Raw genomic sequence first — 21,319 nt, forward strand, 5'->3', positions numbered from 1 at the left:
CTAGCAGCTGCTGGTCTAAATAAAAGTTACGTCTTTAAACTGAGACACTGAACAAAGAACAAAGAACAAAGAAAATTACAGCACAGGAACAGGCCCTTCGGCCCTCCAAGCCTGCACCGACCATGCTGCCCGACTGAACTAAAACCCCCTACTCTTCCAGGGACCATATCCCTCCATTCCCATCCTATTCATGTATTTGTCCAGACGCCTCTTAAAACTCATTATTGTATCTGCTTCCCCCGGCAGTGAGTTCCAGGCACCCACCACCCTCTGTGTAAAAAGACTTGCCTTGTACATCTCCTTTAAACCTTGCCCCTCACACCTTAAACCTATGCTCCTAGTAATTGACTCTTCCACTCTTGGAAAAAGCTTCTGTCTATCCACTCTGTCCATGCCCCTCATAATCTTATAGACTTCTATCAGGTCGCTCCTCACCCTCTGTCGTTCCAGTGAGAGCAAACCAAGTTTCTCCAACCTCTCCTCATAGCTAATGCCCTCCATACCAGGCAACATCCTGGTAAATCTTTTCTGTACCCTCTCCAAAGCCTCCACATCCTTCTGGTAGTGTGGCGACCAGAATTGAACACTATATTCCAAGTGCGGCCTAACTAAGGTTCCATAAAGCTGCAACATGACTTGCCAATTTTTAAACTCAATGCCCCGGCCGATGAAGGCAAGCATGCCATATGCCTTCTTGACTACCTTCTCCACCTGCGTTGCCACTTTCAGTGACCTGTGTACCTGTACACCCAGATCCCTCTGCCTATCAACACTCTTAAGGGCCATTTACCGTATATTTCCTACCTTTATTAAACCTTGTGTATTTCCTATCTTTATTAGACCTGGCTTCGTGAGTCTTGTGTTGTCTGAAGTTTAGGCAGTACCGGCCACCTCGGAAACCCTACCACCAACTCTGAGCACACTGCCCAAGCCCGAAGCTGCGCTTGCCACCCAATAGCAGCAGAGGTAGCCCAGTCACACTTCCTGCTCCAGCCCAGAACCCTGCAGCAATGCTTTCCACTCAGGGGACATCACCAGAAGCTTGGTCCGATCCTGTACCACACTGCAGCCTCATTTGATATCGCCCCCAAGGGGGCTTGGTCTTCAGAATGACAGATAATTCATGCCTGAATGATGATGCAGCAAGTTAGAGAGAGAGGCGATGGCCAAGTGGCATTATCACCAGACTATTAATCCAGAAACTCAGCTAATGTTCTGGGGACCCGGGTTCGAAGTAGATGGCGGAATTTGAATTCAATAAAAATATCTGGAATGAAGAATCTACTGATGACCATGAAACCATTGTCGATTGTCAGAAAAACCCATCTGGTTCACCAATGTTCTTTAGGGAAGGAAATGTGGTGGCCATTACGGAGACTTGGATGTCTCAGGGACAGGACTGGGTGCTTCAGGTGCCGGGTTTTAGATGTTTCAGGAAGGACAGGGAGGGAGGCAAGAGAGGGGGGGGGAGTGGCACTGTTGATCAGGGATAGAGAAGGTGGACGCCGTGGAGGGATTGACTACGGAGTCTCTGTGGGTGGAGGTTAGGAACAGGAAGGGGTCAGTAACTTTGCTGGGTGTTTTCTATAGGCCGCCCAATAGTAACAGAGATGTTGAGGAGCAGATGGGGAAACAGATCCTGGAGAGATGTAGGAATAACAGAGTTGTTGTGATGGGAGATTTTAATTTCCCAAACATAGATTGGAATATCCCTAGGGCTAGGGGTTTGGATGGAGAGGAGTTTGTTAGGTGTGTCCAGGAGAGTTTCCTGACACAGTATGTGGATAAGCCTACTAGAGGAGAGGCTGTACTTGATCTGGTGCTGGCTAATGAACCTGGACAGGTGGAGGATCTCTCGGTGGGTGAGCATCTTGGGGATAGCGATCATAATTCTATCTCCTTCACGATAGCATTGGAAAGAGATAGGATCAGGCAGGCTAGGAAAGTGTTTCTCTGGAGTAAAGGGAAATACAGTGTCATCAGGGAGGAAATTAGACGGGTAAATTGGAAGGAGGCATTCTTGGGGAAAAGTACCGAAGGAAAGTGGAGGATTTTCAAGGAATGTTTGTCTGGAGCTCTGCATGACAACGTTCCGATGAGACAGGGGGGTGTTGGTAGGGTACGGGAACCGTGGTGCACGAAGGTTGTGATGAACCTGGTGAATAAGAAAAGAGAGGCGTACAGAAGGTTCAGAGAGCTAGGAGGTGTTAAGGATTTAGAGGAGTATACGGGATGTAGGAAGGAGCTTAAGAAGGAAATTAGGAGAGCGAGAAGGGGTCATGAGAAGACCTTGGCGGGTAAGATTAAGGAGAATCCCAAGGCTTTCTACAAATATGTCAAGAGTAAAAGGATGAGATCGGAAGGCATAGGGCCCTTAAAAGGTGAAGGGGGAAAAGTTTGTGCGGAACCGTTAGAAATGGCGGAGGTGCTTAATGAATACTTTACCTCGGTATTCACGGTGGAAAGGGATCTGGGTGGTTGTACTGCTGGTTTGCGGTGGACAGAAAGGATCGAGCATGTGGACATAAAGAAAGAGGATGTGTTGGAACTATTGAATGGCATCAAGGTTGGTAAGTCGCCGGGACCGGATGGGATGTACCCCAGGTTACTGTGGGAGGCGAGGGAGGAGATTGCGGAGCCTTTGGCGATGATCTTTGCATCGTCGATGGAGACGGGAGAGGTTCCGGAGGATTGGAGGATTGCTGATGTGGTCCCTATATTCAAGAAAGGGAACAGGGACAGCCCGGGAAATTACCGACCGGTGAGTCTAACCTCAGTGGTTGGTAAGTTGATGGAGAGGATCCTGAGAGACAGGATTTATGATCATCTAGAGAAGTTTAGTATGATCAAAAGTAGTCAGCACGGCTTTGTCAAGGGCAGGTCGTGCCTTACGAGCCTGGTTGAGTTCTTTGAAAATGTGACCAAACACATTGACGAAGGAAGAGCGGTGGATGTGGTCTATATGGACTTCAGCAAGGCGTTCGATAAGGTCCCCCATGCAAGACTTCTTGAGAAAGTGAGAGGGCATGGGATCCAAGGGGCTGTTGCCTTGTGGATCCAGAACTGGCTTGCCTGCAGAAGGCAGAGAGTGGCTGTGGAGGGGTCTTTCTCTGCATGGAGGTCAGTGACCAGTGGAGTGCCCCAGGGATCTGTTCTGGGACCCTTGCTGTTTGTCATTTTCATAAATGATCTGGATGAGGAAGTGGAGGGATGGGTTGGTAAGTTTGCCGACGACACCAAGGTAGGTGGTGTTGTGGATAGTTTGGAGGGATGTCAGAAGTTGCAGCGAGACATAGATAGAATGCAAGACTGGGCGGAGAAGTGGCAGATGGACTTCAACCCGGATAAGTGTGTAGTGATCCATTTTGGCAGATCCAATGGGATGAAGCAGCAGTATAATATGAAGGGTACCATTCTTAGCAGTGTAGAGGATCAGAAGGACCTTGGGGTCCGGGTCCATAGGACTCTTAAATCGGCCTCGCAGGTGGAGGATGCGGTCAAGAAGGCGTACGGCGTACTAGCCTTCATTAATCGAGGGATTGAGTTTAGGAGTCGGGAGATAATGCTGCAGCTTTATAGGACCCTGGTTAGACCCCACTTGGAGTACTGCGCGCAGTTCTGGTCACCTCATTACAGGAAAGATGTTGAAGCCATTGAAAGGGTGCAGAGGAGATTTACAAGGATGTTGCCTGGATTGGGGGGCATGCCTTATGAGGATAGGTTGAGGGAGCTTGGTCTCTTCTCCCTGGAGAGACGAAGGATGAGAGGTGACCTGATAGAGGTTTACAAGATGTTGAGAGGTCTGGATAGGGTAGACTCTCAGAGGCTATTTCCAAGGGCTGAAATGGTTGCTACGAGAGGACACAGGTTTAAGGTGCTGGGGGGTAGGTACAGAGGAGATGTCAGGGGTAAGTTTTTCACTCAGAGGGTGGTGGGTGAGTGGAATCGGCTGACGTCGGTGGTGGTGGAGGCAAACTCGTTGGGGTCTTTTAAGAGACTTCTGGATGAGTACATGGGATTTAATGGGATTGAGGGCTATAGATAGGCCTAGAGGTAGGGATATGATCAGCGCAACTTGTGGGCCGAAGGGCCTGTTTGTGCTGTGGCTTTCTATGTTCTATCTGCCGTCCTTACCTGGTCTGGCCTACATGAGACTCCAGAGCCACAGCAATGTGTTTGACTCTCAACTGCCCTCGGGCAACTAGGGATGGGCAATAAATGCTAGCCAGCCAGCGACGCCCATGTCCCACGAATGAATAAAAGGAGGTCAGGCTGGGATGAGAGTGTAATCAGGGTGGTGTGGAAAGGGGTTACTTAACACAGAGTTATTGAAAAGTCTCACCTCGCTCGGAGCACCACATACAGAAAGACAGGGAAAAGATCATCCATGGACCAGAGGAAGTCTTCTTGCAGCATATTCAGGACCTCCTGCGTGATCTCCTCGAAGGTCTGCTGGATAACATTCAGCTTGTCCGCGGGGGTGAAGGTGGTGCTGTGGGGAGAAAGGGCAGGTTGACATTCCCCATGTAAAGCCAGCCACCCAGTTATGAAACCCAACCACCCTCCATGTTGTTTTACGATGGAGACCAGTCCAGGAGGTGACACTGCGACCAATGCCTCAGATGCAGCACAGGAGGCGGCCGTTTGGCCCACTGTGCGGAAATGGGCTCTTTGAAAGAGCAATTCGATCCATCTCATTCCCCTAGTCACCTTCTTGTAACCCTGAAAATTTCTCCCCTTCAAGCATGTTCAAAATTCCTTTTGAAAGTTCCCATTGAATCTGCATCCATTGGCCTTGTAGGCAGCGCACTGTGTAAAATATTCTCTCATTCCCTGAAGGAAGGTAGTATAAAAAGTTCTCATTCTCTAATAAGTAGACGAGGTTAAGGTGAAGATTACAAGGTGCCTTTTATATAGAATAAAGATTCACCATGTGCCTAGTACAACATGTAGAGATATTGTCTGTATAACCACGTTAACCAAGTATAATGTAATTAAACTGTATTCTTGATGAGTGCCTTGTGAACCTTGGCCAACTGATGATCTAACTGCTCAGAACGACGGGAAGTAGACGGTAACAGACAGACCGAATTCTTTGGGACAATGGGGCATAGAGAGAGCAGTTCTCCTCATCAGCTTGGGTTAGGCAGCCGCAAGTTAATCAGGGCTTTGAAATGTACAGGAGTACATTCACTCGTGGTTAGCGACGCTGGTACAGTTTTCCATGCTGATAAAGGGGGCCGGATTCAGGCAAGAGAACGGACTCTCTTTACCAATTAAAATTTGAAGGGGTCAGATAGAATATCCTTGAATCTACCGGATTTACATAGTTAGGTTTCTTAGTAATGCGGGAGGAACTTTCGGGTGCAGTGGATTAATGAGCTCCTGATCTTGCTGGCAGGTGGAGCATTATTGACTAAGGTAATAACGTGTCATATTATAATTGGACCATCCAGTTTGAGTGACAAGCTGGGCAGGAGATCTAAGTGTTAAGAAGTATATCTATCTCACACATATACTGTTATGTCAGAGAGGGTACTCACTGACTACCTTTTCTCCTGATGTGTGCATTACTAATAAACTCTTTTTTCTAAAAACTACATGCTGTCTTTCGTGGTCTCTGTGTTTGTTGAGTGAGGTCAGCTGAGTATAAGACCCCCCCAGAGGGACACCTCAGAAAATTCCTCTTACATTCTTCCTCCCCTGCAGTTTTCAACCAATTCTCTTCAATCTGTGTATGCTGGTTACCCACCCTCCTACCTATGGAAACAGTTTCTCCTTATTTACAACCTCAATTTTGAATATCTCTATTAGATCCCCCGTTAACCATCGCTGCTTCGAAGGAAACAACCCCAGCTTCTCCAGGTAACTGGAATCCTGTCAATCCAAGTTCCATTCAAATAAATCTCCCTACTTTTTCTCCAAGGCCCCGACTCCTTCCTAAAGTGCCAACATTCGCTGTTTAACTGTCGTACGATGGTGGTATAGGGGTATTGTCACTGGATTAGCAATCCTGAGGTCCAGGCTAATGCTCTGGGGGACACAGGTTCAAAGTGGGATATGGGCGTCACTGGCTGGCCAGCATTTATTGCCCATCCCTAGTTACCCTTGGAGGGCAGTTGAGAGTCAACCACATTGCTTGTGGCTCTGGAGTCACATGTAGGCCAGACCGGGTAAGGACGGCAGATTTCCTTCCCCAAAGGACATTAGTGAACCAGATGGGTTTTTCCGACAATCGACAATGGTTTCATGGTCATCAGTAGATTCTTAATTCCAGATATTTTTTTATTGAATTCAAATTCCACCATTTGCTGTGGCGGGATTCGAACCCGGGTCCCCAGAACATTATCTGAGTTTCTGGATTAATAGTCTAGCGATAATACCACTAGGCCATTGCCGCCCCAGACTGTGGAAGAAAATGAGTCTCAGTAACGGTGACCATGGCAACTACCGATTGCAGTGAACCAGATGGACTTTTCCTTCAGGGAAGGAAATCTGCTGTGCTTACCCGGTCTGGCCTACACGTGGCTCCAGAGGCACAGCAACGTGGTTAACTCTTAACTCCCCTCTGAAATGGCCGAGCGAGACACTCAGTTCAAGGGGCAATTAGGGATGGGCAACAATGTTGGTCCAGGCAGCGACGCCCACATCCCATGAAAGAATAAGAGAGAAAAAAACATGTTGCTGGGGTCATTCCTCCCTCTGGCCAATTTTGCTCCCGCATTGAGATTCCTCAAGTCTTCGCCCCCCAGTATGCTCACCCACATATTTCCAGCTCCAGGTCAGAGTGCGAATTGTACAAGGATGAATGAGCCAGAATAGAATGGGCATCAGAAAATTGGTCTCATTGTACAAGACAAAAGGTACCAACGTGATCGCTGGACTGGAGGCCGGAGGGGGGATTTTCCACATTTCCTTCTGCTACACTTGGCCTCGAGTAACCTTTCTCCCCCTCCCCCAGAGGACGGTTGGGCTCCGAGTGGGTAGGTAGTGTCTGCATTGAGACTACATTGTACAGGATAGAAGGGTGAACTGTTGCTTTGTTCATTCAGATTCTTGATGTGGAGATGTCAATGTTGGACTGGAGTAAGCACAGTAAGAAGTCTCGCAACACCAGGGTAAAGTCCAACAGGTTTATTTGGAATCACGAGCTTTCGGAGCGCTGCTCCTTCATCAGGCAAGTGGACTCACTTGTGTTGTGAGACTTCTTACCATTCAGTTTCAGACAATGGGGATTGGTGTATCAGGTTAAAAGTTACCTGTTAATCACCTAACCGCCACTTATCACGGGGCTGCCTCATTCAGCGAGGTGAAAAGCTGGGAGAGAGAATTTGCACCAGGGCACAGTAAATTGCTTTTTAATCCATTTAAAGCCCATCCTTTTTTTATGCAACTTTTTGGGGCAGCACGGTAGCACAGTGGTTAGCACTGCTGCCTCACAGCTCCAGGGACCCAGGTTCAATTCCCGGCTTGGGTCACTGTCTGTGTGGAGTTTGCACGTTCTCCCAGTGTCTGCGTGGGTTTCCTCCGACAGTCTGGAAAACATGCTGGTTAGGTGCATTCATCTGAACAGGCACCGGGGTGTGGCGACTAGGGGAATTTCACAGTAACTTCATTGCAGTGTTAATGTAAGCCTTACTTGTGACTAATAAATAAACTTTACTTTTGAATGCATCAATTTTAAGTTCATTTATTAGTGTCACAAGTAGGCTTATAATAACACTGCAATGAAGTTACTGTGAAAATCCCCTAGTCGCCACACTCCAGCACCTGTTCAGTTACAGAGGGGGAATTTAGCATGGCCAATGCACCTAATCAGCACATCTTTCAGACTGAGGGAGGAAACTAGAGCACCCGGAGGAAACCCACACAGACACGGGGGAACATGCAGACTCTGCACGGACAGTGACCCAAGCTGGGAATCGAACCCGGGTCCCTGGCGCTGTGAGGCAGCAGTGCTAACCACTGTGCCACCCGTGCCGAAACCGCAAAGTTTTCCGGTCACAGAAGCATGCGCTGGCACAATCTTTACCTGATCTGCTGTAAACTCTCAATAGCAGAAGCGTAGCAAACCTCCTTGGTGATGGGCTGTACCTGGAGAGGACAAAACCGGACATCGTTAAAAAGGGAAAGGGTGAGAGACTGTGCAATCCGTACAGACACCAGTTACCCGGTGGTTTCTCCGCACTGCCAGCGACAACAAGCAGAGTGCCAGTGCTGAGACTAGCATGTTTCCCCTGCACGCAGGGACGGGCACCTGATGTCGAGTAAGCATTTCTGGCTGAACTGTGTGTCAGAATGTGGCAGCTTTTGTCTGCAGCTAATCTGGCACAGCCCTGTCTGCTCCGGACACGTTCCAGACACTCAGCGAAATATTGCTGCCGTTCACATTGGCGGGAACTTCCAGTCCCGCCGACAGTGCACCAGTTTCCCAGTGACAAGGGGTGCAGTCAACAGGAAACCCCATTGACAATGGTGGAACCGTAAGATCCTGCTGCTACGAAACACTCTGCGGAGAGGGGAACATCCCACCCAGAGTTCTTGAATTGTCACAGAATAGAATCAGATCCCTACCATGAGGCCATTCAGCCCATCAAGTCTGCACCGACTCTTATCCAGGCTTACCCCCTAACCCCACGTATTCATCCCACTAATCCACCTAACTGTGGGACACTAAGGGTCAATTTAGCATGGCCAATCCACCTAACCTGCACATCTTTGGAGAGTGGGAGGAAACTGGAGCACCCGGAGGAAACCCAGGCAGACACGGGGAGAATGTGCAGACTCTGCACAGACAGTCACCCGAGGCTGGAATTGAAGCAGTGCTAACAACTGTGCCGCCCACTTAAGGGGATAGGGTTGGAGGGAGGGGAGGAGAGAGGGTTGAAGGTTACTCCACATAGCTAACATCTCCTGTCTGTTGTGTTACTGGGGGAAGGGTCAGTGCAGTGCACTCTCCCACACCGAATGTCACCACTAGGAAGCTGGTGCCATTCTTGAACAGATTTTCTTTTAGATATTAGTTCACGGGATGTGGTCTTCGCTGGCTGGGCCAAGCATTTACTGCCCATTCCTTATCGCCCTCAAGGTGGTGTCAGCCACTTCAATCACTGCAGTCCCTGCGGTGTAGATACACCCCGTGCCTACTCCTCTGTGAAGAGAGGATGTGGGGGAGGCAGGGTGAGGGGGAATTGGATATTGGGGACAGTACGAGGGTTAGAGACAAAAGATATCACAGTTGACGGCGATGCAACTGGATTGGAGATGGACAAGGGACGAGGTAACAGAGCCAGCGAACGGGCTGGGGATCCCTTCACAGAGACTGAGCCAGAGAGTCATCCAGACTCGAAATTTGGCTCTATTCCCTCTCTACAGATGCTGTCAGACCCGCTGAGATTTTACATCCCCACGCTGCCAAGTTCCAGGTTAAACAAAGCGGTCAGCGGTGAAGTCTCCCTCTGGGCCACACTCGGAGGTTAAGGTTACACTCCAACCCTCAGCGGGTGCAGATCTCCAGGAAGGAAAGCTTCACTCCCAACACAAATCCATTCTCTCCTTTTCATTCAGCCATGACTGGACATCAGGCATTACCTGCCGAATCCCACTCAATGTCCGAGGAAGATTCTCTGAGCGAACCAGAGAATCCCTACAGTGCAGAAGAGGTCATTCGGCCCATCGAGTCTGCACCGACTCTCTGACAGAGCATCTTACCCAGGCCCACACCCCACCCCATCCCCCTGACCCCACACATTTCCCATGGTCAATCCACCTAACCTACACATCTTTGGAGTGTGGGAGGAAACCGGAGCATCGGTCTCCTCCCGCAGTCCAAAGATGTTCAGGCTAATGGAAAGAGGGATGTAAATGACAGGGAGAATAGGGGAAGGGGAATGAGGAAAGGTTCTTCTGTACCTCCTTCATCTCGCCAAGGATGGAGACAGCGACTGGGCAGAACTTTCTGAAAGAAAGGAAATCAGGAGGAGAGTGGTTAGTGCTAACCGGCTGTGGTAAAACATTGTCAATACATGGTAAATTATACTGGACCACAGAGTCATTAACAGGAACAATACAGGGGAACCAGTGAACCTGAGAGAGACGCCTATGCAAACCCTGACCGCTCTGTCAGGCAGTCAGCACAAACACACACTGGTCACCCGACAGCTGTCTGCCTTTCCACCGAATATGGAGGATTTGGCAAAAGTACAGCTGGCAGAATCTCTCCGGTGCTTTGATGTGCCGGCTATAGGTTTCCCAAGTCTGTGAAACATGCAGAAGCTCAGGCATCACAGGAAATTATAACAGTCTCACGTTAGATACAGAGTAAAGCTCCCTCTACACTGTCCCCATCAAACACTCCCAGGACAGGTACAGCACGGAGTTAGATACAGAGTAAAGCTCCCTCTACACTGTCCCCATCAAACACTCCCAGGACAGGTACAGCACGGAGTTAGATACAGAGTAAAGCTCCCTCTACACTGTCCCCATCAAACACTCCCAGGACAGGTACAGCACGGAGTTAGATACAGAGTAAAGCTCCCTCTACACTGTCCCCATCAAACACTCCCAGGACAGGTACAGCACGGAGTTAGATACAGAGTAAAGCTCCCTCTACACTGTCCCCATCAAACACTCCCAGGACAGGTACAGCACGGAGTTAGATACAGAGTAAAGCTCCCTCTACACTGTCCCCATCAAACACTCCCAGGACAGGTACAGCACGGAGTTAGATACAGAGTAAAGCTCCCTCTACACTATCCCCATCAAACATTCTCGGGGTTAAACAGTTTGATAGAAATGTTAACCTGACTGCCTCGATGTGTTTGTAACTTTGCCAGGTCAACATGTGCTGCCTTTTTTAACCCTGATTTAATCGATCAATTCTCCATTCAACCCCTTCCCAAAACTAACAATGTCACCATGGTCTATGTACCAGAGATTAGTCTGTCAGACTGGCATTCAGTGCCATATAGAGGGTCCAGCTTTGGCACAGGGATCCTGGTCCCATCATTCGCACATTCCTAATCCAGTCGCACTAAATTCAAGGTTTTGTTATTTTAACAGGTGTTCCTTTCATCCAATACTCACTGCTGCACTCCCAGGAACCCCAGCAGGGATAGGTCTGGCTGCTTGTTGAGTCGGAGCACACACTCCCAGTAAATGTCCTCTTCCCGCTCATTGTCCAGGGCGTACAGCGTGAAGAGAGGGGGGTACAGCCGAGGCAACAACACTGGGAGGAGGAGGCCAGGGCTCGTAATCACAGGGACCCTGCCAAGGGCAAACAGAGAGGTTAACCCACAGTCACATCCACCCAACTCACCACCTACTGCCCGCTCCACCCACTGCCTCCCTGCCCACCCCCGCCCCCCACCTTGCCCTCTCCCACCCGCCCCTCACCCACCTCACCCTCTCCCGCCCACCCCGCTCTTTCCCGCCCGCTCCCCACCTACCTCACCCTCTCCCACCTGCCCCCCACCTCACCCTCAGGGAGGATGTTCCCAATGGTGGGGGAATCCAGAACCAGGGGTCGCAGTCTGAGGATTCGGGGTAGATCATTTAGGATTGAGGTGAGGAGACATTTCTTCACCCAAAGAGTGGTGAGCCTGTGGAATTCATTACCACAGGAAGTAGTTGATGCCAAAACATTGAATGTATTCAAGAGGCGGCTGGATATAGCACTTGGGGCGAATGGGATCAAAGGTTATGGGGAGAAAGCAGGATTAGGCTATTGAGTTGGATGATCAGCCATGATGGTGATGAATGGCGGAGCAGGCTCGAAGGGCCGAATGGCCTCCTCCTGCTCCTATCTTCTATCTTTCTATGTTCACGATGGTGGAGGAATCCAGAACTAGGGAGTCATAGTTTGAGGATAAGGGGTAAACCTTTTAGGGCTGAGGTGAGGAGAAACGTTTTTGCCCAAGAGGTGGTGAATGTGTGGAATTCACTACCACAGAAAGTAGTTGAGGCCAAAGTGTGTTATTTCAAGAAGAAATTAGATATAGCACTTGGGGCTAACGGGATGAAGGGATAGGCGGGGGGGGGGGTGAGATCAGGATAGTAAATATGATCAACCATAATCATACTGAATGGTGGAGCAGCAGGAAGGGCCGAATGGCCTCCTCCTGCTTCCATTTTCTATGTTTGACCTCTCCTCTTGGGGGGAAAACAAGTTTTTCCTGTCTACCCCATCGAGGACCCTCAATTTTATACACCTCACTCGAGTCACCCCCTCAGCCCCCTCTGTGGAGGTTACGGCTGTTTTCCTTGGAACAATCGTCCCTCACAGCTGCAACTTCCCAGCCCTGCCAACATGATAGCTTTCCCCTTCCCGGGAACAGAGAGACCCAGCCTCCATCCGGCACTGCGCCAGGGGTCTAACATGCAAGCTGCCAACTGTTGGGTAGGGACTAGGCAGGCCAAGACTGTGCCCAGGTGCACTGTGTTGCTGCACTGCACAGTGTTACCAAAAGGGGGCAGGGTTGCTATAATGCCCTAACTAGGATGTGGAGATGCCGGCGTTGGACTGGGGTGGACACAGTAAGAAGTCTCTCAACACCAGGTTAAAGTCCAACAGGTTTATTTGGAATCACGAGCTTTCGGAGCGCTGCCCCTTCATCAGGTGAGTGGAGAGGTGGATTCACAAACACGACATATACAGGCTAAGACACAATTGCAAGATAATGGTTGAAATGTGAGTCTCTATAGGTAATTAAGTCTTTACAGGTACAGACAGTACTAGTGGAAAGAATGATAAATCCCTCATTCCAACCATTCTAGGAGCTTTTGCCTGTACAGAGAGAAACTGAAACCAAAACAGCAACCTGTGCAACACCCTAATGACATCGCCACCAAATCATGTGATCAGCCGTTAAAGCAATGGTGCAACCATTCAAATATATAACAATTGCCCAGAACAGCATCTGTCTGGAGAACCAGCAACCACTCTGTGTACGGTGCTGCTGTGGCACTTCCCCCATGGTTGGACAGCTCTGCAGTGGTTTCCCAGGCAACTGGTGTCCATCATTAAAATGAAGCAGTTCTGAGCTCCGTGGCCTCTGCCATTATCACCGGGGCGCCTCAGTGACACAACCCTGCCAGCCAGGGTCAACTATAAAGATTTATATATTTTTAAAAAGGCACTGCCACTCCCAATAATGACTGGTCAGGTGACTTACCCATGGTCAACCAAGTCTCTTTCCTCATTGCTGCCCTCTTTGCCGCTGTGCATTCCTGGGATCAGACTGTCCCCGTCTGGGAGGTCCGGAAAGAGAAATCTGAAAGAAACACAGGGAGTGAATCATTCAAGTGGCACGGCGGCACAGCGGTTAACACTGCTGCCTCACAGCACCAGGGACCTGGGTTCAATTCCGGCCTCGGGTCACTGTCTGTGTGGAGTCTGCATGTTCTCCCCGTGTCTGTGTGGGTTTCCTCCGGGTGCACCGGTTTCCTCCCACAGTCCAAAGATGTGCAGGTTAGGTGGATTGGCCGTGATAAATTGCCCCTTTGTGTCAGGGAGATTAGCAGGATAAATGTGCAGGGTTGCGGGAATGGGGCCTGGTGCAATTGTGGTCGATGGGCCGAATGGCCTCCTTCTGCATTGTAGGGATTCGATGATTATCCGCTGGTTCTTGGTTAATGGTTAAACCGGTTGTTGAAAACCGTTCTGGCCCCCGGCTATCAAACGGCCTGTGACAGTGGCGGGAAACACAGTCACTCTTACCTGACCAGCTGGAAGATGCGAGTTAGGTAGGACTTGATTTCGTTGACTGCTTGCTGCAGGAGTCGGCGGTTCGCACCCACCCCCACGTAAGTCATTCGGTACACGGCCACCAGTGTTTCCAGCAGGTTCCCCAGTGGGTGCAGAGGGGTGTCACATGCCTGTCCAAAGGAGGAGCAACAGGGATATATAGGTCAGTTGCAAGCGAAGTAGGTTCGATTTTGGAAAGTGGAGCATGTTTGAGACAACTGAAGTGAAACAGCCAAACAAAGCAGCATTGCCTGAACATGTTCCTTTTGCCTGCAGAGGACAGGAGCCCTGCATGTGTTGCTTACAAAACTCCGAACCTAATGTCTGGACGTGATGTGATTGGGACAGCATTAGCTGAACAATCCTGAGTATGCAAAGAATTGCACTAACAACTAATTTATCCATCGGGTTCACTTATGCTTGCTTGAAGCTACATCTACGCATACGCAAGGACCTGTCCTCCGCAGACAAAAGGAACATGGCCAGGCTTTGCGCTTTTAAAAAATTAAACAAAAGCCTGGGGGGAGCAATCGTTCCCGAGTGCATTCTCTGTGGCAATGCCTTGACCAGAGTCGACTTTCCAACCAATCAGCACCCTCTTCTCATGCAGTATAAATTGTTGCTCGCTTTGAAATTTGGTATTCTTGCATCTAACCTGGTGAGTGCAAGACAAAAGCTTTGACAGCATGTCTCTTTTTGTTAGCAATTATGTTATGTACTACTTATCGGGTGTCTAAATAAAGGGCAGCAGTTAGCTTCTAGCTTGCAATCCAAAGATGTGTGGGTTAAATGGATTGGCCATGCTAAATTGCCCCTTAGCGTCCCAAGATGTGTAGGTTAGGGGATTAGCCATGGGGAATGTGTGGGGTTATGGGGATAGGGCAGGGCAGGGGGCCTGGGTAAGATACGCTGTCAGAGAGTCGGTGCAGACTCGATGGGCCGAATGGGCTCTTCTGCACTGCAGGGATTCTATGAATACACACAGGGGAAAGCAAATGCGAATTGTATGTGTACACACTCCCAACACACAGAGTTCTCCAGGAGAGGAAAGGAGTGATGTGCAGGGACAGCTGTAACTGTAACAGTTACTGGCAAGCGCTGTCTGCTACCAAATCCCCAAGTGGTGCCTACAAATTTATAAGCCGTTTGAAGAACTTCATAGCAGCATTGTTAGCTCACAGACAGTAAAGACTTTGCCATCACTTGGGTGTCCTTCCCAGTTAATTCTCCCAGTTCTGTCGATTCCAATCTGGAGTCCAGTATTTTCTCTCCCGTTTACGAAGGGCGTCTCAGAGAAATGTACACAGCGCTTTTAAAAAAAAAAACGTTTCCGCCCCATTACTCTGCGCGCGTCCATTTGCTTAGATGACACCCCCAGAATGATCCTACGACAACTCAGACGGCTAAGTTTCAATACCTTAATTAAATACCTCCTGATGGTCTCGTATTTCTCCAGGGTGATGGGGCCCACAATCTGAGGGATAACCTCCAAACTCTCCAAGGTTTGTGTGTGAGATCGGCTCCGGAAATCGGGGCTGAGAGTCAAAAGAAGAGACAACAGGCCTTTGAAAATCTCACTGCCGGCAAAATGTGGAGAATGAGTCCGATAGAAATGAGCATCTTGAAAAAGAATATCGGTTTGAGATGTGTGGGAGATGCTAGCAGAGCGCACTTACTGCCAACCTCTACTTGCCTTATGCATAATCAAGAGCCAATTACAGACTGCGGAACAACAAATTGTATTTATATGGCGCCTTTAATTCAATGAAACATTCCAAAGGTGCTTTACTGTTGTGAAGTTGAGTTTGCGAAGTGAGGTCCCTTTAGAAGCTGGTTTTGTGTCAGTGCTTGGATGTTTAAAATGCAGGTACACAGGGTGCACAGAGTGCAACATTTGTAACAAGAACCAAGCATCAGGGTTGCCTTGGTAACAGGCTTTTGAATTTTGACAGCCTGTCAACTTAAAGACACGCAGCTACCAGGAACCTATCAAATTTGAATGTGCTGTTGTTGCCAAGATCAGACCAATCCTGGTGCAGGAAAATTGATAGGTCATCAGAGTTATAAAAAGAGGAACTCAACCGTCTGCCTGTAGTTCAACTGAAGGGCTGCCGTCTCTCAACACCTACAGAGGGAAAGAGCAGCTCCCTGACAGCTTAAAATATCTCTTGAGAGAGCTCTCCATCTATCTAACGAAGGGTACCCAATCAGAAAGAGCTTACAGGCAGTGGAATCGACAGAAGAACTCCAAAGGTTTTCCAAAGTCACAAACACCTGGTTGTATATTTTTTGAGTGACTGAAGTCTGTTTTTTTTTGGGAACGAATGGACCTTGTACTTATTTGAACAGCATTCTAGTAGTAGCTTTCTTTAATCGATATGTTTAGTTAAAGTGCCCAGTTGGTCAAATAGATAACATGTTAATTATTCACTAAAAGTGAGCGTCAGGTATTTCTGTTAATGAACCTCTAAAGTTGAATGAAGAACAGTTCACACCTTCCCAAACGCTGAACAGATTACGAAGCGAGGGATTCCTCTTTGGGGGATTTGGTGTGGTTTCTCAAAAGAGGATCAACCTCTGCATCGGAACATTCATAGAAGCGTTACAAAGCAAAATTTGACACCAAATTTTATAAAGCAGTATTAGGGTTGATGGTCAAAAGCTTGGCCGCAGAGCTAAATTCTAAGGAATGACTGAATGAAACAAAGGTGGAGATTTAGGGAAGGAATTTCAGGGCAGCTGAAGTCATGGCTGCCAACGGTGGAGAGATCAGGAATGCTCGAGAGGCCAGAATTAGGGAAAAGCAGAGGCTTGTGGGGCTGGAGGAGGAAGTTACGGAGATGGGGAGGAAGTCATAGAAGGATTTGAAAGAATTTTAAAATCAAGGCGTTGGTTAACAGGGAACTGCAGTCACATGAAGACTAGACCAGCTTAGGCTGGGTAGATTGTCGCTGTTGTGATGTCGGATTTAATGAAATAGGGCCGTTTTTCTTGGAAAAGAGAAGGTCAAAGCAAGATTTGATCGAGGTATTCAAAATCGTGAAGAATCTGGATAGAACAGAGAGGCAGAAACTGTTCTCACTCATGGAAGAATCGAGAATGCGAGGGCACAGATTTACGGTAATTGGCAAAAGAAGCGAAGATGATATGGACCTTTCGAAAGCGAGTGGTTAGGATCTGGAATGCACAGAGTGTGGTGGAGACAGATTCACACAACGAGTGGTTAGGATCTGGAATGTACTGTCCGAGAGTGTGGTGGAGACAGATTCACACAACGAGTGGTTAGGATCTGGAATGTACTGTCCGAGAGTGTGGTGGAGACAGATTCACACAACGAGTGGTTAGGATCTGGAATGCACTGTCCGAGAGTGTGATGGAGACAGATTCACACAACGAGTGGTTAGGATCTGGAATGCACTGTCCGAGAGTGTGGTGGAGACAGATTCACACAACGAGTGGTTAGGATCGGGAATGCACTGTCCGAGAGTGTGGTGGAGACAGATTCACACAACGAGTGGTTAGGATCGGGAATGCACTGTCCGAGAGTGTGGTGGAGACAGATTCAGTCGAGGTTTTCAAAAGGGAGTTGGATCGTTATGTGAAAAGGGAAGTGCGTGCAGGGTTATGGGGGAGAAGGTGGGGGTGTGGGACGAGGGCCATTGCTCGTTAGGAGATCTGGTTCAGATGCGATGAGGTGCACTGCCTCCTTCTGTGTTGCAATGACTCTGAATGCCCATGTGAAAATTTCCCTCAGTGTTGCACTGAAGCGTCAGCCTGGATTATTTGCTGAAGCCTCTAAGGGGGCACGAATCGACAAGTTGCTGATACAGGTGAGAGTGCTACTGACTAAAGTCAGTGGAACTGAATGGAGTAATAATGCCAGGGGCTTTACCAATAACCAACTGGGTAAGAAGTGTAGGACTGGGCAGGGCAGGAGCGGGTACAGACATTGACAGCAGCTAAACATTTCTAAACAAACAGTGTTTCAGGAGCTGCAGCAAGTCACTGGTTTAACTTCCAGGGCATGTTTCCTGCCTCGCGTCTGAATGCCAATCATGCTGTGGCACGTGCCCATCAGACCGAGACTTTCTAACTGAGGTCAAGATGAGTTTGTAAAGATTTAAAAGATTCGTAAAAAAATGCTAAAGGGTAAAAACAGTGCGTGGTCCCTTTAAAAGCTGGTAACTAGGACCAAGCATCAGGGTTGCCTTGGTAACAGGCTCTGCAGACAGTTGCATTTTGACAGCCTATCAGTTTAAAGAAGACACTCAGTGATCAGGAACCTATCAAATTTGAATTTACTGTTGTTGACACCATCAGACCAATCCTGGTGCAGGAAAATGCCGAGGTCAAGGATATAAAAATAGGAACTCAACTGCCTGCTTTCAGTTCACTTAGTTAGCAGAAAGTTCAGTTCAGTGAAGTTGAACTGTAAAGCTGCCACCTCTCAAGACTTGGGGAGGGTAACAGCAGCTCTCTGCCGGCTAAAGAAATATCTCACGAGAGCTCTCCATCTATCTACCAGAAGGATACCAAATCAGAAAGAGTTTCCCGACAACTCCAACGATTTTTTTCCAAAGGCACAAAACCTGTTTATATGTTTTTTTTGAGAGTGACTAAGTTAGTGTTCGTATTTTTTGGTAATGAATGATCCTTGTATTTATTTGAACAGCATTCCAGTCGAACCATACTTTAATTGATATGTTACTTGTTCAGTTAACGTTCCCAACTGGTTAAATAAAATAACTTGTTAATTATTCACTTAAAGTGTCAGGTATTTCTGTTAATGAACCTCTAAACGTTACTGAAGGACAGTTCACACCTTCCCAAACACTAACAGATTACATAGCGAGGTAACAGAGATTAATCTCTGCATTGTAACACTAACCCGCAGTCCGCCAACACCCACCTGTCCTTGTGCTGGCGCCTACTGGTGGTGAGGCAAACTGCAATGTTATCCCAGGCCTTCTGGACGCTGCCCTGGCCAGCACACACACAGCCAAGCTGGCTCCAGCACTCGTCAAACACTGCCTTCCATTTTTCGTCAGGGTGCACTGCCAGTTTACCCAACTTCCTGTGAACACAGTACAATGCACGGTGACTAGCAGAGACAGAACCGGCAGCAAGGGCGCGAGGTACAGGAGCTGAGATCAATCACCAAGTACCAACTTCCTTAGGTACTCGAAGCAGAGTTGACAGAATCTCCGACCTAAGCTGAATTAAATATCAGTCCCAGAGAGAGTGAGACAGACAGAGAGTGAATACAAGCCTCACTGACCCCAGAATCAGAGGGGCTGAGGCTCACAGAACGGCATTCTCCGTTGGCCGTGGGCAGGATCTTACGAGCCTCAGGCGGGGTGAGGCGGCAAAAATCTCAAATAGCAACACTTATTGTGTGGAACAGTCTAAAAAAGGCTCCCCCTGCTGGAAGGTGAGAGTGTGAGGCAGGTCAGGCTTGGCAGTTAAGTAAAGTTTTATTTATTAGTGTCACAAGTAAGGCTTACATTAACACTGCAATGAAGTTACTGTGAAATTCCCCAAGTCGCCACACTCTGTTCAAACACACTGAGGGAGAATTTAGCATGGTCAATCCACCTAACCAGCACGTCTTTCAGACTCTGGGAGGAAACCGGAGCACCTGGTGGAAACCCACGCAGACATGGGGAGAACGTGCAGACTCCACACAGATATTGGTGACCCAAGCCAGGAATTGAACCCGGGTCCCTGGCGCTGTGAGGCGACAGTGCTAACCACTGTGCCACCGTGCCCTCGGTGGTGGTAAATAGCCTGCCCAGCAGACTGGCCTTTGCTCATGGGCTTGAGGTGTTGGTGAAACTGTTCCCCTGCAGAAAGAGACCTACAGGACAGGTAGGGACACAGGTAGAGATTGAGGGGCACGAACAAGATGGATAGGGAGCAGTTGTTCCTTTTAGTTGAAGGGCCAGTTACGAGGGGACACAAGTTAAAAGTGAGGGGGGGGGGGGGGTTTAGGGGGGATTGGAGGAAAAACCTTTTTCCCCAGAGGATGGTGACGGTCTGGAATGCGCTGCCTGGGAGGGTGGTGGAGGCGGGATGCCTCACATCCTTTAAAAAGTACCTGGATGAGCACTTGGCGCATCATAACATTCAGGGCTATGGGCCAAGTGCTGGCAAGTGGGATTAGGTGAGCAGGGCAGGGCCTTTCATGCGTCAGTGCAGATTCGATGGGCCGAAGGACCTCTTCTGCACTGTAGTATTCTGTGACACAATCATACAGATAATATGGGCTTCCAAGCACAATGTACAGGCACCCACTGCCTGTAGCCAACCTGTAGGGAGTTGGGGGGAGGGGAGGGGGGAGAAATCAAAGAAATATTCCATTTCAATTCTTAGCTGCGCTTACAGACAGTCGCAATTGCCGGCTACACAGCAAGATCCCTTCTGTACAACCGCTCGTTCACCAAGAACTGGACAAGCACGACAGAATCCTCTACTCCCCATCTGGCTAAGATGAGAAACATCTTCCTCACCCAGCGAGTGGTTGGGGTCTGGAATGCGCTGCCTGGAATCGTGGTGGAGGCAGGTTCAATCGAGAGAAACGAGAGGGCATCAGATTATTAAATGAATAGAAACAATGTGCAGGGGCATGGGGAAAGGCAGGGGAATGGCACTAAGTCAGGATGCCCTTTTGGAGAGCTGGTACAGACTTGATGGGCCGAATGGTCACTTTCTGCCCAGTAACAATTAGAGTCGAGTCACAGCATGGAAACAGGCCCTTCAGCCCAACTTGTCCATGCCACCCTTTTTTTTTAAACCACTAAGCTAGTCCCAATTGCCCGTATTTGGCCCATATCCCTCTATACCCATCGTACCCATGTAACTGTCAAAATGCTTCTTAAAATACAAAATTGTACCCGCCTCTACTACTACCTCTGGCAGCTTGTCCCAGACACTCACTACCCTCTGCATGAAAAAATTGCCCCTCTGGACACTTTTGTATCTCTCCCCTCTCACCTTAAACCTGTGCCCTCTAGTTTTAGAGTCCCCTACCTTTGGAAAAAGATATTGACTATCTAGCTGATCTGTGCCCCTCATTATTTTATAGACCTCTATAAGATCGCCCCTCAGCCTCCTACGCTCCAAAGAAAAAAGTCCCAGTCTATCCAGCCTCTCCTTATAACTCAAACCATCAAGTCCCGGTTGCATCCTAGTAAACTGATTATATTTGATTATCACAGTTGAAATTATTAAGGACAATCTACTAAAGGAGACTGAACTCAGAAGCAAAGCAAGACAGGGTTTTGGTTTAAAACAATACAACTTACAACACACGGGACTTCTCCTGGTCAGACTCGTACAAATTCGGTTTGAAGTATGTTCCAGCAACTTTAATCCCTGCGCCCCACTCTCCACTGAACGTTCCCTCAAAGTAGTCGCCGTTTTGCATGGTCAGGACTCCCTGCAGATACAAAGATCTGGATAAGTCACAGGTATTCACATAGCAATCAGACATCTCCAGTTAAAAGGCACAGCATCTAACTCAGGATGTCCAAGATTCATGTCTCCTTAGACAGTAAGAAGTCTCACAACACCAGG

The 21,319-nt window shown here is 48.6% G+C and overlaps 1 protein-coding gene across 5 annotated transcripts in view; it reads right to left on the reverse strand.

Moving 5' to 3' along the window:
- Window positions 1-21,319, reverse strand: part of als2b (alsin Rho guanine nucleotide exchange factor ALS2 b) — a 123,316-nt gene that overhangs the window by 8,118 nt on the left and 93,879 nt on the right. For all 5 annotated transcript variants that reach the window (XM_078229082.1, XM_078229080.1, XM_078229081.1 and 2 more), the window contains 9 exons: window positions 21,049-21,182; window positions 18,654-18,818; window positions 15,162-15,279; window positions 13,718-13,875; window positions 13,173-13,271; window positions 11,086-11,265; window positions 9,913-9,958; window positions 8,033-8,094; window positions 4,343-4,492 (listed from right to left, as the gene is read on the reverse strand). In XM_078229082.1, coding sequence (XP_078085208.1) covers window positions 4,343-4,492; window positions 8,033-8,094; window positions 9,913-9,958; window positions 11,086-11,265; window positions 13,173-13,271; window positions 13,718-13,875; window positions 15,162-15,279; window positions 18,654-18,818; window positions 21,049-21,182 — 1,112 coding nt within the window. The remainder of the gene's footprint in view (window positions 1-4,342; window positions 4,493-8,032; window positions 8,095-9,912; window positions 9,959-11,085; window positions 11,266-13,172; window positions 13,272-13,717; window positions 13,876-15,161; window positions 15,280-18,653; window positions 18,819-21,048; window positions 21,183-21,319) is intronic.

Source organism: Mustelus asterias, chromosome 14, assembly GCF_964213995.1.
Source record: "Mustelus asterias chromosome 14, sMusAst1.hap1.1, whole genome shotgun sequence".
Lineage (NCBI taxonomy): Eukaryota > Metazoa > Chordata > Chondrichthyes > Carcharhiniformes > Triakidae > Mustelus > Mustelus asterias.